This window comes from Octopus bimaculoides, chromosome 27 (assembly GCF_001194135.2).
Source record: "Octopus bimaculoides isolate UCB-OBI-ISO-001 chromosome 27, ASM119413v2, whole genome shotgun sequence".
Taxonomy (NCBI): domain Eukaryota; kingdom Metazoa; phylum Mollusca; class Cephalopoda; order Octopoda; family Octopodidae; genus Octopus; species Octopus bimaculoides.
This window is the reverse complement of record NC_069007.1, coordinates 10496972-10497474: the sequence shown is the minus strand read 5'-3', so window position 1 is coordinate 10497474 and position 503 is coordinate 10496972. Positions and strand designations below refer to the sequence as shown.

General features: G+C 28.2%; 1 protein-coding gene across 1 annotated transcript in view; it reads left to right on the top strand.

The window, feature by feature from the left end:
- Positions 1-466, top strand: part of LOC106880346 (uncharacterized) — an 8859-nt gene extending 8393 nt beyond the window's left edge. The window contains exon 2 of the mRNA XM_014930230.2: positions 314-466. Within this exon, the coding sequence (XP_014785716.1) occupies positions 314-320 (7 nt within the window). The 3' untranslated portion in view covers positions 321-466. The remainder of the gene's footprint in view (positions 1-313) is intronic.
- Positions 467-503: the final 37 nt, after the last annotated feature.

The window sequence follows — 503 nt, the reverse complement described above, 5'->3', positions numbered from 1 at the left end:
ATATGTATATGCATACATATGTATGTATATATGTATACACACACATTCACTTGTCTAACACTATACACAGATGATTAATATCAAACTCCTGCGGTTGTTTACCATAAGCAATACCAAACTAAATTTATTATGGTTGTTATTGTTATTGTTGTTGTTATTACTGTTGTTGTTGTTGTTGTTATTCTTCTTGTTGTGATTTTAAATCTTCACAATTGTAAGCATCTCATGCAGAAACACACTTTCATTTTCGTTTTTATCCTTTTATCTTTCTTGTTTTTGTTATTTTTTGTTTTTGATTTTTGTTTTTTTGCAGCCTCTAAAAACAAGAGGTTACTTCTCTGGAGACTTTTACAAGACTCAAAGACTCGAAATTGGAAATGCAATTAAAGGAATGATTAGGAATGAAACCAAAACTGCGGAAGACTGATTCAAACTGAAGATGCAGAAGAAAAGACAAGAAAATGTATGTCTGTATATATATATATATATATATATATATATAT